This window comes from Poeciliopsis prolifica, unplaced genomic scaffold (assembly GCF_027474105.1).
Source record: "Poeciliopsis prolifica strain line A6 unplaced genomic scaffold, Auburn_PproV2 SCAFFOLD035, whole genome shotgun sequence".
Lineage (NCBI taxonomy): Eukaryota > Metazoa > Chordata > Actinopteri > Cyprinodontiformes > Poeciliidae > Poeciliopsis > Poeciliopsis prolifica.
In genome coordinates this window covers 2,097,660-2,114,039 of record NW_026562410.1, presented here as the reverse complement: position 1 = coordinate 2,114,039, position 16,380 = coordinate 2,097,660, and the positions used below count along the sequence as shown (strand labels likewise).

General features: G+C 38.1%; 1 protein-coding gene across 1 annotated transcript; it reads left to right on the top strand.

Annotated features, from left to right (window-relative positions):
• The first annotated feature begins 442 nt into the window (after positions 1-442).
• On the top strand, positions 443-15,640 carry ttc33 (tetratricopeptide repeat domain 33). The gene is made up of 5 exons (XM_055052677.1): positions 443-518; positions 851-1,081; positions 6,148-6,229; positions 10,706-10,837; positions 13,941-15,640. Coding segments are annotated over exons 1-5 (822 nt in total). The 5' UTR covers positions 443-516; the 3' UTR covers positions 14,316-15,640.
• The last annotated feature ends 740 nt before the right edge of the window (positions 15,641-16,380 follow it).

Genomic DNA, 16,380 nt, shown 5'->3' with positions numbered 1-16,380 from the left:
CAAATTATCTTTCAGAAATATTACAGTGGGAAAATGTTTAAAGTTTCTCTAAAAAAACATAAAAGGGACAACATATTAAATTAATGAACTGTAAATTGAAGATGTATACCTAAGATAATGTAAAAGTATTTAAATTTGAAGCATTGTCAGAAGTACTGATCATCTTTAAATTTACAGGTTGCTTTTATTTTGAAATAAGCTGTAAATATCTTCCGGGTGATGCTGCATTTACGGGGGAATCGAAATACCACTTTAAATTGATGGTTCTGACATCTGTCCAGATTGCTTCATGTGAATGTACCTTTATACTCAAAATAGAGAAGGGGAAGTCATTTTTTAATAATTATTTGCAAAAAGAAACATGGAAAATAAATATATATTTTCTTATCTTGTAAAATAATGGCGAAATGACAAATTCTGGTTCTTCAATGTACATTGAACGCACCATTAAAGGTTAAAAACAATGGCTGACGGCTAGGTTTTGCGTATTAGTTTTTATATGCGGGACAGCTGTAAATGTATGTGTGTGCATAGCTCATATAATTGTTTGAACATCACTCTAAAGGCTCTAGTTTAATTAATGCTCAGTCAGAATAAAGTGTTGTTTTGCTAAGCTAATGTCCTTTGTATCGGAACTGTAACATAGCAGCTAGGCTATCAATGCTAATTAGCTAAAAGCTTTTTGATAACATAAGGCCTCACGACATGTTTCGCATTGTGATTAAATAAACCAGTATCTACCGCTTCAAAACAGCTGAAACACGTTGCGCATATCAGCCACGTTGTTTATTGTAACATCAACATATTAGCTTCTTCACGAGCATTTCAGAATAAAAGTCTTATGTTTCAGGATGGCCTCATTTGGGTGGAAGAGGAAGGTAGGCGAGAAGGTGTCAAAGTCTGTGGTCGAGCAGTTTGAGACTGAGGACGAGCGAACTGAAGGTGATGGTGAGACGGGTCAGGACGAGGAGGTGGACTGGCTGCACGCCATCAAGCGGAAGAGGGAGATCCTGCTGGAGGACTGCGCCGCAAAGAGCAAGAGGCTGAAAGAGGAGGGGACCCTTTTGGCTGAGGAGGGCAGGTGAGAGCACCGGTCTTGTGCGAAATTCGGTTCCCCTGTGAAAATCTGTTCCCCCTGCGTCGGGAGCGCGCATTACAGCCAGAGAGGCGAAAGAGGCGGATCTGATCATTTTCACGTCGCTTCTGATCGATTTCTCGGTAAAAAACAACTAATACAATCATGTCAATGTTGTAACACTCAGTTTAATTTGCAGCTGTTGTTTAAAAAAATTGTAAAATAATAAATAAACGAGGTCTTCTGACGCTGTTTTGTGTTATTGTAAACACCAAGAGAATCGCCCTTTTCTCACGTAAGTCTGGCAGAAATAAAAGTCAGTCACCAAACACAGTTTTCCCAACACGTAGTGTGTATGTAAAGGTTTTTGTGAATTTGGAAAGAGTTGTTATTTATTCCCCAAGTTATGGAGTAAGGAGAGGAAATAATGGATGATTCAGCAGCCTGAAATATTCTGTTCCCCTCCATAAAATGGGAACAAATTATTTACCTGCAAATGCTTAACTGTGCTTATTCCTCTCATCATCAACAATAAATACTGTGAATTTGGTAACATTTGCTCCTACTTTGCCAGAATTATGGGGGGGAACCAAATATTTTAGCTGTTTTACCTGACTGAAATTATCCGTTCCCACTTAAAAACATGGAAACAAATGTATTTATCAACAGTAATCATCAACAGCAAACTGGCTGTTGGCAAACAGCAAGTTTGAAAACATTTCATCACTATTTGCTCCATCACCATCTCCACCTGCTGCAGCACCTCCCCCTGCTCCAGTCCCTCCACCGACTCCATCCCCACCTCCTGCTCCATCACCGTCTTCCTCTGCTCTGCCATTGACTCCTGTCCAGTCCAGAAAAAAACTCAAGCTGAGAAATGTAAATTTGATTTCCAATTCTTATAAATATATATCAATGCACATGCATTTCAGTTTTTATTATCATACATATATGTCTCACAAAGACTTTATGTCTTTGTACTGATATGCTTTCATCTTATTTTAATAAAAGGAATATTTCAGTATATTATTAAACAAAATGATACTGAAATTATTCCTTTTATTAAAATAAGAGGAAGACGGTGATGGAGCAGGAGGTGGGGATGGAGTCGGTGGAGGGACTGGAGCAGGGGGAGGTGCTGCAGCAGGTGGAGATGGTGATGGAGCAAATAGTGATGAAATGTTTTCAAACTTGCTGTTTGCCAACAGCCAGTTTGCTGTTGATGATTACTGTTGATAAATACATTTGTTTCCATGTTTTTGAGGGGGAACGGATAATTTCAGTCAGGTAAAACAGCTAAAATATTTGGTTCCCCCCCATAATTCTGGCAAAGTAGGAGCAAATGCTACCAAATTCACAGTATTTATTGTTGATGATGAGAGGAATAAGCACAGTTAAGCATTTGCAGGTAAAATAATTTGTTCCCATTTTATGGAGGGGGAACAGATTATTTCAGGCTGCTGAATCATCCATTATTTCCTCTCCTTACTCCATAACCTTGGGGAATAAAGAACAACTGTTTCCAAATTCACAAAAACCTTTACATACACACTACGTGTTGGGAAAACTGTTTGGTGACTGACTTTTATTTCTGCCAGGCTTACGTGAGAAAAGAGCGATTCTCTTGGTGTTTAAAATAACACAAAACAGCGTCAGAAGACCTCGTTTATTTATTTATTTTACAATTTTTTTAAACAACAGCTGCAAATTAAACTGAGTGTTACAACATTGACATGGTTGTATTAGTTGGTTTTACTGAGAAATCGATCAGAAGCGACGTGAAAATGATCAGATTCGCCTCTTTCGCCTCTCTGGCTGTAATGCGCGCTCCCGACGCAGGGGGAACAGATTTTCACAGGGGAACCGAATTTCGCACAAGACCGGATGTCATTGTGACTGACTGCTTTAAACGCACCACACAGATAGAATATTGATGCTAATCAGATGGTGAAATATTGTCATCCTATAAACTTGTATTTTAAAAAGGTTGTGCACATTTCTGATTAGTTGTGTGAGGATGTCCTAAAATACAACCGTAACAGTCCTCTATGAAAGTAAAATGAATCCAGAAACATTTCTTTCGTTGCATACCTTTTGCTTACCGCCCCAAACAAAAAAGGCAAACAATTCTATATTAGAGGAGAAAGGTGTGCTGTTGCCATTTGTCCACGAGAGGGCGGCATAGTACACAGCTAACACTGCTCTTATTTTATTAGCCATAAACTTTAAAAGCAAAGGACAAGAAACAAGAGATTTAAAAACCTGTCTGTGAAACTTCATTCTACCACCTGATGTCGTGATATTTGTGTAGCAACAAAAATGGAGAGGAAAAATGTCGTTATTTCTGCCTTTCCTGGGAAACTTGATGGGATTTGAACAAAAATATTAATATTTAATTTTTAATTTATGGTAACAGTTATTCACTTGGCATATTTGCATTACTTTGCAGGGCCAAGTTCAGAGGCCTCTTGATCTTTCGTATGCCTCTAACATATTAAACTCGTTGGCCTTTTTCAGTCAAAAGAACAATTGCTTTGTACAAACCCTGTTAGTGCAGAGGACGTGATGTTGTGGCCTTTAGTTGCTGCCTGTAATCACGTTTGCCCAGAGAAAGTGGATTTTGCTTGGAAATGATGCCACGTTGGTGCTGCCTAATGGCTGCTGAGAGATTTGAGGTTGTGTCTGTTCGGGGATGTTGGTGACTGTGCATTTTTGTCTCCAGGAACATTGACCTCTGGCGGGAGTTTCTTATTACAGAGGTTTGACTGTTCCTGATGTAATCACAGAGCTCCTTGGGCCTTGCTCCTGAGCCTCTGGGAATCTTTCTGTAGATATTTTAATGTACTTTTACTACCAGTGAATAGTTAATATTTAACTCGATTTAATGTGAGCGTCTTATACCAGCCGTTACTCTTTATTTGTTGAGTGCACCATAATTTACACCCAGAGTGTCAGCTGCTGTTCCCTGCCGTGAAAAAGAAAGATATTTACAGCCTAATAACCTGCTATTAATGCTTTTCATCATCACTGGACTTTGTCAGACTCACATGCTTTACACAGTTTGCCAAAATCTTTGGCTTACAGCTTTCATCTTGTGGTACTTTTATTTGGTATTTCTGACATCATCATCAGGTTTTATGAGTTATATCTGCTTTTCTGTTTACTTGTTTTCTGACTTCAACATAATCAGTAAAAGTACAATCCTTTCATTGTGGCACACAGTATTATAAAGATGTTTTTAAAAAGTTGTATAACACCATATGCTTTTACTTAACAAAAAGCAGCTTGTCAGCAAGGTTATTGTCTGGGGTAATGAAGGCCACCAGTCATAAAAAAAAAGGTTTGTCAAATGAACATTTTTACATTTGATAGGTATTATAAAATAAGGATGCAATGTGAGGTGTGATTGGTTAATCTACACAGCAACTCAAATACGGAGCAGACATCTTGTCTGTAACAACTTTTTATATGTTATGAAGCAATTATTTATTTCTATAAAAACATGTAACGAATTCTAGTTTATTAATAAACTTTTTTTTTACTCCTTGCCAACTCACAGCTTGCCAGTTATAGGTTTAAAAACGCCTTATCTAAAAAGGAGTGACGTTGTCTCCCTCGTTCAATTCAAGGGGAAGTGACGTCCAAATGTTTGACTGCTTTTGCTTCTACAAAAGCCAAATTTGGCGACATTCAGGCTTTGAAAGAAACTTTTTTAACTCCACCAAACCTTTCACACTAGTAACCCTCGTACGACTCATCATGTGAGGGGAGAGCTTCTCTTTTTTTTTTTTTTTAGATTGTTGTGTTGAATTGTCACAACTTCCTATTTCTTTAAGGTTTTCTGTATTTAGATGAGCTGCAAAGCTCCTGATTTTTGTTTTTCAAACTTTTGTTTACATCAGTAAACAAAATGAGAATTAGTGCTTTCTTTGCAGCCTCCTTTATGTAATCTACTTTTGACTGATAAACAAAGATATAAGATTCATTATGAAAGGCATTTTTTTGTTGTTCCTGACCTCATGTGCTCCATTGCTTAATTTCCTCCTTTCCTTCATGCAGCAAAGGTTTCTGCACTCCCTCAGTTTCTAGTTCCTTGTTCAGCTCTCTTCCCTATAATGAAATGATTTATGAATATATTGTTTCACCTGATCGATGTTAATTGCCTCATTGTGTGGTCTTAATTGCTTTCGGATTTCTCGGGCCATCCGTCTCATTTTGAAGTGGCAAAAGCTGCTGACATGAGAAGGTCAAATTAATGACTCCGCCTCAGTCTTTGTTCCCCCGTTTGGGAAACTTGTTTTGAGTCAATACTGACCCCAAAGTGACGCTTTTCACAGATTGAACATGTCGATTCGGTGGATCATAAAGTGAACCTGTGCTGTGAAAACGAATGTATGCAAAACAGCCGAAACCAGTGGTGACGGCTGCTTGGATTGGGACTTGTTGATGTGTCTTACAACCAAATTTATGAAAATCCTGTGTATGTTTTAGTGGTTTTTCTCAAGCGGTCGTCAATCCGGTTACCTCGCAGTCTCTGACTTGCAGCCTGTTTAAAACTGCAGTAGCCTGTCTGTTTGTTTAAGGCTTTGCAGCCTTTGTTACCTCTGCCATTCTGTCAGGCCAATGGACAGGTGTTGCACAACGCAGATTGTTCTGGGAAACTTTTGACATTAAAAAAAAAATCAAATAAAAAAATCTACTTATGGCTCATTTAAGCAATGAGCTCTTGGAAATCCTGACTTAACTGAAACCAAGACATAAATGGGAAAATAAAATAAATAAAAATAAGATCTGTTGTGGGGAGAGGATCAAATTAAACTGAAGCATGACTCAAATGTGTTTCACAAATGTCTGTTTGCTGAAATGATTAGGGAAAATCTTCTCATTATATCCACAAAGCAAACTGTGTTTTAGTTACATAACGTATATAAAATCTTTGAGCTGAGACAGTAAAACAAAGCCATGCTGATTACGTATAAAGTGTCTTATTAGTGTAGGACAGGCATGGTTGTAAGGAATCATAGAGATGAGTCTGTGTGTGTGTGTGTGTGGGTGTGTCTGTTGTTTTTTAGGCACTGGGAGGCCATAAAGAAGTGGGATGAGGCTATTCAGCTGACTCCAGACAACTCTCCGTTGTACGAAATGAAGTCGCAGGTATATATTTACCAACTCATTGGTTTCTCAGTGATGTCGCTGTTGCTGCATTCATGAGGGTTTTGTCATGTCCCATTGATGAACTTTTATGTAAATATTTTAGTGCATATGTCAGAACTCGACAATGCAGTATAATTGGGAAGTGAAACCAAAACTTTTTTTTGTCCTTTTTTTTTATTTTTTTTTATTGAAAGCCTGAAAAATGTGGTTTGCATTTGTATCCAGCTGCCCTGAGTCAATACTGCTTTGAAGCAACTTTATCTGCGTTAAAGCTGCAGGACTATGCACATTAAACTCTTGAATGTGCTTCAATCAAAATCACTGCATGTTTAGGTTTAGGGTTTCTTTTCTTTCTTGTTCTTCTTTACGAGGAAAATATGGAAATCAGAAAAATAAGAATAAAGAAATAAAAATAAATTTATGGTTCTTTAGCCTTTAAGCAAATAATATTTTAAAATTGGAATTTCTTTGCCTTGTTTTTGAAGGGTAGTGTTGCTATTGTGACTCTAAAAGGTTGTTGTCTTTTTTTTTACAAGTAAAAATAAAATAAAATGCACTCTGACAAACTGCCTGGCCATCCATCTTAGCCAGAGGTCAGTTTCTTCCACGGCACAATTATCACTAGAGGTTGGTCTTTCACATAAAATCCAAAGATGAAATGTTGAATTTTTTTTGTCGTAATTCAACATGTAGAGTCAAGTGGTATGACTGTTCTTACAAGCCATAGTGAGAGCCACATTTCCTCTCATTTATGAACTATCACTTTTAATCGTCACCAAGCCAAAGGTGTAAATGCTTTTAGAAAGCTGGATATTCTCTGTTATCAGCTTGAGATTGAATCTGATTTTGATGCCAGTCTTCCAGACTAATATATACTGAATCTGTAATGAACTCAGTTTCTGTGCTTTTGCTTCTTCTTCTTCTTGTCTGGCTGTTTTCTGTCTGTTTGTGTTTGTTCTTTAGCGTCTGTAATTTATGTCTGTAATTTACTCTCTTGTTTATATTCAGGAAAAAAGAAAATAGTTTCTGAACTCAGCAGGACAGTCTTGAAGTTGGAGGATGCAGTCGGGCAAAATTGACCTCTTCCCGTTATTTATCCATTTACTATAACTAATACAATATAGGCTAACACAATCAACCCTCTCTTTGTAACTGTAGTCATTCTCATCACGTCGAGTATTCAATGACTAATATAATATTATCCATTACAGGAAATTTGAGAAGGAAATCATTAGTGGACCAGGCCTGGAGAAACTCTACCCTAAACAGTTTTTGCGTTGTTTTTTTTTTTTTTTTCTAAGTTTACACACACACTGACCTCAGGTTACTTTGACTGCTTCAGCGTTTCTGGGTGTGTTGTGAGCGACGCCGGTTAGTTATTCTACTTGATGCTTCTACATTCATAAAACGACAACAAGCCGACATACCTCAGATTCGCACCATTGCTCGGATGACATATTCTCTTCTTCCTTTCGATGCTTTGTGTCCGTTTAATTGAATCATTATTGTGCCCAACACATCCGGCTTCCTGCACGTCTAAAGCTGGCATCATCTGTACAGCTTTCACCTCCTGGTCTTATGTGTTTCCATCATACAGTGGAACCCGCTGTTACTTAGTAGCATGAAGTAATTTGCATTGGCGATGATATAGTTTTGGTGAAATGTAACTGGCCTCATTTGTAGGGCAGCTTGTGGTCACTGAGTTTACGTCTTGGTTGAGCTTGCTTGCTCCTTTTTAAAGAAAATGTTCTAGTGGTGCACTGGCCCTGTCAAGTTTGACTGAGATGCTGTCGTGGGATGTTAAGAAGTCTGCAGGAACTCAGTGAACTGAAGTGGTGTTGCAAAGAGGCGGGGGTACGCGATCCCTCTGGGGTGATAGACACCGATGAGGCCTCACAAAATTTCATCTCATTGCTGCTAACGTTTATTTTACAAGCTGCTAAATTAAAGGTTGCTGTTAGTTTGTCAGATACGGCTTTTGCGGTTTGGTTTCATCGTTGTCTCATAAATAATGGCTGTGTAAAATCCATGTCATGACCCTTTACACTCGAGAGTGAATTGCTTCAGAGCCTACGCAGTATCAGATGGATCAGTGCCGTCAGGATATGTAAAACCTCTGGTTTGGAAGAGGGTACTTTTCTTTTTTTTTCCCCTCCTCAATCAAGAACTGTATAGTTAATATATCACAAACAGAAATGTAGCTGGTAAGCTCACACCAGCGGTGTTTAAGAGTTTGAGTACTTGAACGACTTCATTTCAACCATACGTGTAAGCTAGGGTCAGGGGAGACGTAAGTTAACTCCAGGATGAAATTTAAAGCCCATGATGGTGCTGCTGCTTTGCACACTGCTCCTTAATTTCATGTGGTTAATTATATGTAACCTTATAGACTCTAGGTATGGAGCCAAGTGCTTTATATTAAACGACAAAACATTTTTGCAAAGAAATGTTGCGAATGTTTTGTCTTTTATTGAAACGTTAAAATGAGACTGAATATATCCCTTCCTATTGTGGCAGGTGGAGAAAATCCACCTGATTTTAATACCTAAAATTTTAAATCACATATTGATTTATGTTATATATTTATTCCAGATTTGTAAAATGGAGCATGCTTTTAAAATACGTATAAATAAACTTCTCAGGAAAGAAAAAAAAAACTGAAATTATTTTTAAACAGAGGCTTAGAACAGATACACTGTGTGGATGTGCCATAACTGTGTCCAGCTGAGCAGAAACAAAATTGAAGTTGTTATCTTTGGACCTAAAGAGGAACGATCTCGAGTCAATGCTTCTGTTATTACAGCCGGAAACCAGCGATCAGGCTCAAAATCTGGGTGTAGTGATGGACATTGACCTGAACCTTCAAAGCCACATAAAGACGGTCACAAAGTTGGCCTTCTATCACCTGAAGAATATTTTCAGGATTAGAGGACTAATGTCGCATTAGTCGCATTGATTACTGCAACAGCGTCTTCACAGGTCTGCCTAAAAAATCAATCAAACAGTTGCAGCTGATCCAGAACGCTGCTGCTGTCATTCTGACTAAAAACCAGGAAGTTAGAGCACATCACACCAGTTCTGACGTCTCTACACTGGCTCCCTGAAGCTCAGAGAATAGACCTTAAAATACTGTTGCTAGTTTATAAATCACTGAACGGCTCAGCACCACAGTACATTAAAGACCGGCTGCTGTCGTACCAACCTTCCAGACCCCTCGGGTTTTCTGGTTCTGGTTCTGCTCTGCATCTCGAGAACCAGAACCAAACGAGGAGAAGCAGCATCCAGCTTCTATGCACCACAAATGTGGAACAAACTTCCAGAAATCTACAAAACAACTGAAGCACTTAGTGCCTTTAAATCAATACTAAAAACCCATCTGTTCAGAAATGCTTTTGGACCGCGGCAAACGAAACACAAACCAACATTTTGATGTGTAATGACGGCTCTTGGAAAAATGTAATGTTTCGATTGTTGATTTTTATGTCTTTCTGATGTAAAGCACTTTGACTTGCCTTCATGCTGAAATGTGCTACATAAATGAATTTGATTGATTGGTTAACGTTGAACATTCCCAGAAACTTAAGTGTTTGACTTTATTAAACATAGCAGTTGAAGGGATGCATATGATGCTTTAATGTTTTCTGGTCAATTAATTGTAAATCTCTGCAGTCAGTCAACGCCCTAGTCTTAGTGCCACTAAGTCGGGCTGACAACAACAGTCTTTTGTGTAGATGATGTTGCTGAGTCAGCTTTTTTCAGTATCAGGTAAGCGTTCAGATTTCCCACAGAGGACGAGCACGGTGAAAAGAAAACAGTTATTCTACGACAGACATCTCTGCGCATCTCAGGCTGTGAGAGCGAGAGAAAGCAGTACTTTTCAGCAAAGAGGCTGATTTTTGTTTCTTTTTTTGTTTTTTGCTAAAGAGTTACTGTGTTTTCTCCATTGGAGCTTTCCACTTCTGCCTAGATTTGGAAATATTGGCGGCCTGTGGAAAACCTCAGCACCAGCCTTAGAAAAAGCTTGCCATGCTGAAATAAGGTCTGATTTCAAATGCCATCTCATGCCTAATCATTTTTGCTTGTCTTGTGATTTTCACACTATTTGTAATATAAACAATTGATGATCCTCTCTGAGGTAAAGACGTAAAAAATGTTTCAATATTGAATTGACACCTCTAAGTAAAATTTCCTCCAATCAGACGCCATGAGAGTTCACGTTTGCTATTAAATCTCAGTTTTTTTGTATGAATAGTCTAGTAATAAATTAAATTATCAAAAAAAAAGTTCACTAAAAAGAAAATGAATATTATTGATTTACTATTATATTTCCTGTTCATCAGTGAGTTGGGTTCCTATCTGTTCCTTGCTTGGTTTCGGTGTCCTATGTGTGGATCCGTATTTTCTCGATGACCTTGCATACGCACAAATATACATGCAGTCCTTTTTTTTTTTTTTCCATGTGTGTTTCCTCTGCAGGTGCTGACCATCCTGCATGAAGTGTTTCCTGCTGTGAAGGCAGCAGAGATGGCCGTGAAGTTCAGGCCGCTGTGGTGGGAGGGCTGGCAGACTCTGGGCCGGGCACAGCTCAACCTGGGAGAGGTGGACCTGGTGAGTAACGATGGTTTCTTCAGAGGGTGAAAAGTTTGGTTTAAGAAAGTAACAACTGATGAGTTCAAATAAGCCCTTTTTTTAATCTGTGTTAACAGCATCTAGAAATGCTGTTAAAAAGATTTACAGTAGGAGCAATGTTTTAGATTGAGAAGCATTAGCGAACAAACTTTTATTTGTTCAAACTTGATCTTTTTTCTAGTTAACAGGCTTCCAGGCTTCCAAGAAATAATGTTTTGTGATAAGGATCTTGAAAATTTTAAAGGAATATGACTTCATTCAGGCATGCAAGTTGTTTTATAAGTCACAGCCTTGGGGCAAATTTCTGTGCTGCAGTAAACAATAGCATTTACGTTTCATAGCTTTAGGCCTTTTCTCTATTGTAACACCAGTATGGATCTGAATTACTGTATACCCAACCAGTTCATGATCTGGGTTGAAATATTCATTTGGTCTGCAATTAACCTTTTATTTCGTTATGCTGAACTCATCAGCGTCAGGTTTCTGAAAAACTGCAGGTTTCTTCTGTGGTTTGAAGCACTTTGGAAAAGTCTGGAATTTATTTGCCAGGTTTCATAAAGCATGAAGAAGGAAAATATGTAGTTCAAGACTTTATTCCCGGCGGTATCCGTCCATTATTTTTTCCATTTATCCATTCAGTTGTCCATCTCAATATTTGCTGATCCCATATTTGTGGATGTTTTGCCAATATCTGAAACATGTGCTTGTATTGAAAAAAAGAACTTTGAGATCAAAAACGGTGTTGGAAGATACTGTAACACATTAAATAACTCTATTTCCCAGTTTGTTTATTTGTTTGTACGCTTCCATCCTCTGATCTGATACATTTCATATGAAGAGCACCCAGGTGCCTGCGGCCGAGACGATTGACTAAATTGCCTCGGAACACGCCGGGACTTGTGTATGTGAAACCTTTGGATCACAGTAACTTTATTGCCCCCCTCCCAGCAGCCCAGCAGCCTTGGTTTAAGACAAAAAAAAGCCCTTCTGGTTATTTTCGCTCATGCATGCTTTAAACCTGTGCTAGAGCCCCAAAAACAACAATGGGAAGTGTTGAAAGTTACTTAGGCTCAAACAAAACTAAATATAGACACACCTCCTCACATAATGAAGCCTTTTGGTATGACAGAACAAATATCTATTTTTAGTACAACTTGTTCTGTCGTGTTTTAGAACATTGGGTGTACCAACATGTTCAGGCTGTTCAGGCTACCAGCATGTTTGGCAATTCAGACAATCTTGATTTATTTATTTATTTATTTTGTCTTCTTTTACTTTAATTGACTTTTCTGTTCTTTAATTTCCAGTAAAGTCAATTCAGGGTAAAGAGACTATGCAAAAAATAAAACACGTCAACAATATGTTGGCATTTATGGTCTCTTTCACAAATACATTTGTCATCTCTGGATTTTTATTTTGATGGGCATTGAAAATTAAATGTATTGACCTGTTTTTTTTTTTCAAAAAAGTTTTTTAAATTGCAAACTCAAGTCTATTTTTGCTTGTAAAACACAAACCAATCTAATCCTGTCCTCTGCTGTACTCTGATGTGTTGACCTGCTAGATGCGTTTCCCCCCTAACAACAGTTAGTATGGCACTGTGAAAAATAATTTATAACATCCAAGTTCATACACCTGAAGAATTTACTCCTGCAAATGCTGCAGCTTTTATTTCTCTGTTCATTTCAGGTACAGTCATATCTTTTTGAGATTTTTTTTAACCGTGTTCAGGAGTTTTTAGTTGGTAAAATAAAAAGCTGTGAAGCCGAGGAAATCGGTGTGTCCCTCGATGTTGGACTTGATTCAGACCTTTGCTTTGTGACTGTGAGGAGCTGCTTCTACTTGACCTCAGCTAACCTATTTAATTAAAGCTTTGTGTTTTAAAAAGGGATCTCTAATAAAACGATTAGCAGCCCTAATGTCGTCTTGCACTTATTAAAGTGTTGACTTGTACATAGTGTTCCATCTCAGGATAATTTGCTCAATAGCATTCTGAGATGACATACTGAACCTCAAAAATCCAATACATATCCAGCCAGTTAAAGCATAATATCTATTAGCTTGAGAAGATTTAAACTCAACTGTTTTCAATCATACTGAGATATTTAAAAATTAAATACATGTAAGAAAGCATTTGAAAGACAATTGTATTTGCGATATGCAGACATGGATGCTGTGCATTTTGTCTGTGAAAAAGAGAGAAAGAGCAAGACTTGTAGAAAATAGCAGAAAATCAAAGTAAAAATAAAGTAAACCTTAGCCTTACGTTCTGTCTGTCATGAGACAAATTGGATACAAAGATGTTGGCAGTGTTTTAGAAATTAACGAGTAAATGTAAGGTCCTAGAATCTGTAACATTTGATGCCAAAAGGCAGTTTAATATGTGAATGATGGATTGTCTTTACTGTTCTTTCAAGAAAAGGAAAGCCTATGTGAAAAGAAAACACTGTACTTATTAACTTATTTTGAACAGTTTCATCTAAATGTGTCTGATTTTCATCTTATGTCTTCTGTAAAACGATTGAAAATGCTGACATATATTTTCTTTTAATCTTCATTTTAAGCCCCAAAAATTTATCCCAAAACTTTTCTTCAGGTTCTTGAAGCTGAAGAGCCTCAGCAGCTGATTTAAGGAACTAACCTCTGCTGACTTCCACCTTATTTTCCAGCTCCGTAGCTGTAGCAGATGCTCGAGAGATCTCTGATATTTGTCAGAGTTGATTTGTAAGCTCATCAGTCAACTTTATTGGCGTGTCGGATGAAATCGATTTCACCATTTAATGGGGATCAAATGGTCATTCGTCAAGTCAGGCGCCTGGTTGTGTGAAGGACGAGAGACGCTTGAGATTTTTGTTGAGTGGGACTGCAAGTTTCAACGCAATTTTCTAGTCATGACTCAGCAAAGAAATATTGATCTCATTTCATAACAAACTACAGCTGTCAAGGGTAAGAAGGTTAGGATCATAATCCCAGACACGCATCTCAAAGACTTCCAGCTCTTTTCCTGAATGATTGCCCCCCCGTATTTCACATTTTCCACTGCTTCCTCAAAACTTTCCTCCTATTGGCACTCTCTCTGCAGGCTGTGAGGTCATTCCAGATAGCCATCCACCTGTGTCCCTCTGAGCGCAGCCTGTGGCAGGAGGATCTGAAATGGGCCTGGGCCTTACAGAAGCAGCAGCTGGCCACCAAGGAGAAGCTCAGACAGGAGGAGGAGACCAGAAAGCAGATCCTCAATGCCCCGGAGCTGGAGCAGAACTACGACTTTGAGTCCGATGAAGTGCTAGCGGCCTGTGTGGCTGTCGCCGACAGGCAGACGCAGTACGAGGAGCTGAGGAGGACCACAGTGGTGGTAGACGCTGAGGGGAATGTACGAAACGTAGTGAGCGGGGAAGAGGGATCGCGGGATACGGACACGCCAGCAAGCGAGCAGTTTGTTAAAGCAAGAGGACTCTGAACTGCTCTCATATTGAACTGATTATCCCGTGCAAAGCGTAAACTTAATATTAGACACAAAGATCACAGAAAACCGAGTTGTTGCAACTCTTTGTATTTAACTATCCCACCTCTTTACCGTCAATTATAGTTAAATGTGAACGTTAAGTTTTTATATCTGTTGTGACTCATGGGGCTGGAAACGAACGTGGAAAGATCAGCCTGGGGAGTCACGTTTCAGTCAGTGAAAGTCGGTTTGATGTTGAGCTAGAGGCCACTGCTCCCATTTATGCAGAAGGGATCCAGATGCTCAAATATTCAGTGCGTTGATAAAGTTTTTGTACCGGTTAAAGTGTTTCACAATTTGTCACATTACAACAACAAACCTTTTAATGTATTTGATATGACGGACCAGAACAATGTAAATTTATATTTGTTTTTCAACGTTTCCATGATGAAAAAAATATGAAATGTGTGGCATGCTTTTGCATTCAGCTCAGGAGTGAATGCAGGAGTGTCAATCTTTTAGGCTGTATGTCTAGCAGATTTGAGCTTATGATCTATTTTTTTTTTCAGGGCTGGAGACCCCTGGTAGAGAAACAGATATTTTTTTGACAGATTACCCCACCTTACTTGTGAATCTCTGCTGCTCCTCCAGAGTTCCCAAAGGTATCTTCTGCTTCTCTGGTTATAGCTCTAATTGCCCATCCTGTCAATTCATATAGACATCCAAAATATGTTAGATAAACAGTAAAACGTTCAAACCTTGAGATTTTTTTAATAAACTAACTTCACTTACAGTTGTCTGTTATGTTCCTTGATCATCGTGATGATCACTTGTGTTTTCCTCTTACAGCTAGACCGTATTTACTGGAGAAGGGTTAAAGGTAAACGGCTGCACTGAGGTTCCCATTCTTATCTGTGCAAGATAAAAATGTATTGTTTTCCTTCCATAAAACATAAAATTCCAGAAAAAATATATTGATGTTACCAGTTTTAATGTGACAAAATGTGTAAAGATTCAGTGGGTATAATTATCTTTGCAAGGCACTGCATTAATAAAAGAAAACCAATTTGTTTTATTTTGAAATTGGTTATTATTGTAGTGTCTTTTGTTACTTTGATGTGTTTTATTTACTTTCACACAGTAAAAGTTTTGGGGGTTGTTTCTGATCTGAATGCAAACAGTAATTATTCTTTGTATGAAACTTTCAACTTTTTGATTTGTACTTCTAAAATGGAAATTATTGTCATTGTGAGTACATGCTAAGCCGTTCCTTTCGATTGCAAATGTCATAAAGTGAACAGATTAAGTTTTAACATTAAACCAATCCTTTAATGTTTTAACCTCTTGAGAGTTTTTGTAGTTTTTCTTTCAGTTTTGTACATAAAATTTCATTTACCCTTTCACCTCTTTTTCCTATCAATCATGATAAAAAAACAGATTTCCATCAAATAACAGAAAAAATATATAACACAAATATGTGATTGAATACGTAGTCGCTGCCTTTAAAGTGAATGACTTAATTCAACAGAGGCCCGGCCACTTGGTGCTAGAAGTCGTAAATCGGGGTGGAACTGAGCAACGAGAGAGCTACAGCTTTGTAGAACATTTATTTTCCAGGAAGACGGCGACACAAAGCATCCAGCTAAAGCTGCACAGAAGACAATGAGATGGATGTTCTGGAGTGACCTAATCAAAGCCCAGACCTCAAACTGATAGAAAAGTTGTTGCAGAACTTGAAAAGGTTCTGCAACAACTTTTTTTTTTGTCAAAACATAAAAACATTTGTTGGTCTTGATTGATTTGCAAGCACAATAAACATTGAAACATCCAAGTACTTCCATCAAATCTGTGTGATGTGGAAAATGCTTTCTCTTATCAAGCCAAGAAAGTGCAGTGATGTGTAAACCTAATTAAAGATGATGAATTAAGATTGGAAAACAAATTCATATTTTTTGACACATAATGCAGAACACTCAGTCCCCCCCAAAAAAACAAATAACAACCTTCAAAGTTTTGCTCCACAGCTTGGGTTTAGGTCATGTCAGAAACTGGGCCTCAGAAAGAAAAAAAGGTCAACAAA

Coding starts and splice junctions, on each gene's coding strand:
- ttc33 (XM_055052677.1), top strand. Junction 1,082..6,147: donor CTTTTGGCTGAGGAGGGCAG/GTGAGAGCACCG, acceptor GTTGTTTTTTAG/GCACTGGGAGGCCATAAAGA. Junction 6,230..10,705: donor TGTACGAAATGAAGTCGCAG/GTATATATTTAC, acceptor TTTCCTCTGCAG/GTGCTGACCATCCTGCATGA.